This window comes from Apteryx rowi, unplaced genomic scaffold (genome assembly GCF_003343035.1).
Source record: "Apteryx rowi isolate R43461 unplaced genomic scaffold, aptRow1 scaffold_1652, whole genome shotgun sequence".
NCBI classification, from domain to species: domain Eukaryota; kingdom Metazoa; phylum Chordata; class Aves; order Apterygiformes; family Apterygidae; genus Apteryx; species Apteryx rowi.
Window position 1 is genome coordinate 22008 of NW_020447922.1, and position 1743 is coordinate 23750.

At 52.4% G+C, this 1743-nt stretch overlaps 1 protein-coding gene across 1 annotated transcript in view; it reads left to right on the forward strand.

Annotated features, from left to right (window-relative positions):
• The window catches only part of LOC112963262 (olfactory receptor 14C36-like), a 9983-nt gene extending 9500 nt beyond the window's left edge, over positions 1-483 (forward strand). The window contains exon 3 of the mRNA XM_026060169.1: positions 300-483. Coding sequence (XP_025915954.1) covers positions 300-483 — 184 coding nt within the window. The remainder of the gene's footprint in view (positions 1-299) is intronic.
• Positions 484-1743: the final 1260 nt, after the last annotated feature.

A 1743-nucleotide genomic window follows, 5' to 3' on the forward strand; every position in this document is an offset into this window, starting at 1 on the left:
CTCCATGCTCTCCTGCACACTTGGAACACATTTTCCATACCACTCTGCCAAGGCAACACAGTGGACCAGTTCTTCTGTGAAGTTCCCCAGATCCTCAAGCTCTCCTGCTCAGACTCCTATCGCAGGGAAGTTGGGCTTACTGCAGTTAGTCTTTGTTTAGGCTTTGGGTGTTTCGTTTTCATTGTGCTGTCCTACGTGCAGATCTTCACTATTGTGCTGAGGATCCCCTCTGAGCAGGGATGACACAAAGCCTTTTCCATGTGCATCCCTCACCTGACTGTGGTCTCCCTGTTTCTCAGCACTGTCATGTTTGCCTACCTGCAGCCCCCCTCTGTCTCCGCCCCAACTCTGGATCTGGTGCTCTCTGTTCTGGACTCGGTGGTGCCTCCAACTCTGAACCCCCTCATCTACAGCATGAGGAACAAGGAGCTCAAGGAGGCACTGAGGAAACTGGTTCAGTTGGCACTGTTTCAGCATCAATAAGCTGCCCATCTCTCCTCACAAGTGATTTCCAAGCCATCTCAGGCAATGTTTGTGGTTGGGGCATTCTATCTGTGATAAGCGTGTTTGTACACAAACATTTGAATTCATCTCTCTTCTCCAGAGGCACAAACCCCACCTGTTTTACCCCAAGACTTTTTGTAAATCTGCTGAGCACTGTGTCAGAGCTGGCCTCCCTTGCAGTATCTGTGTAATAAAAGGGGATTTCATCAGTACACTGCCTGAAGACTGGGCTTTTCTTCCCAACCTGGAGCCAAGAATGTGCTCAGGGAATTGCACCCAAAAAGGCCCTGTTGCTGTGCCTGGGTTTTCCATGGGCTAAGGAGGATGTGCTCATAGGGTGAATGTGTGAGGGAATGAGGGCTGGATTCAGCCCTCACTTGTGTGTGCCCAGGGTCCCTGGAGAGGGTGAGTGTTCAAGCGGTATCTGCTAGGGGCTGTTTCACGTAGTAGAGGGTTGGTAACATGTTCCTATCCTTCTGGAAGGGAGTATGGAGCCACCAGGTGAGCACAGGGGATCCTCAGGGGCAGTTTGTGCCTGGAGTGGCCAGTGAGTGGAGACTCCCAAAACCAAGTGGAGTCACCCAAGGTAAGGGGCCAAACCAAGGAATGCACCAAATCAGGGCTCTGCAATCTCAGGAGAGGCAGTGGGGACTCCTCAGACACAGGGAAGGCAGCCTCAAGGGTGGTTCATGTCACCTACAATGGAAAACTATGGCTGGATCCAATTGCACAGCTGACCCCATCCTGAGCCATTGGAAATGCCTTGTGATTGCTCTGAGCATCTTCCACAAACACAGACCCTGGGGAGGGGGTTGTCAGGTGCAGTGATGCAGGGCCAGCTGCATCTACCCTGACCAGCACAGCCAGTGTGGAGTCACCCTGGGGCCCCGCAGCCTGCTGGCCCTGCAGAGCAGCACCACCAGCCTGGGGAGCAGAGCAGAGAGGTGCAGGAATGGATGGGCAGGCCAGCACGGACACGCTGACCTGGGGAAAGGCTCTCTGGAGAACAGGGACATCTCTGGAGAAGAGCAAAGGAGCCATTGGTTGCTTGTGGCAAAGAATAAACAAAAACCTGTTTCTGTGTGTGTCAACTCAGGGCTGGCTGCTCTGTCACCAGACACTTTCACTCACCAAATCCGTTCATTATATCATATGTCATCGTTCCTTCTCTTTCCTCTAAGCATTTTCCAGTTTCCAGCCAATGTTGAGGAACCTTGGTGTTCTGCTTGAGAAAGCTGT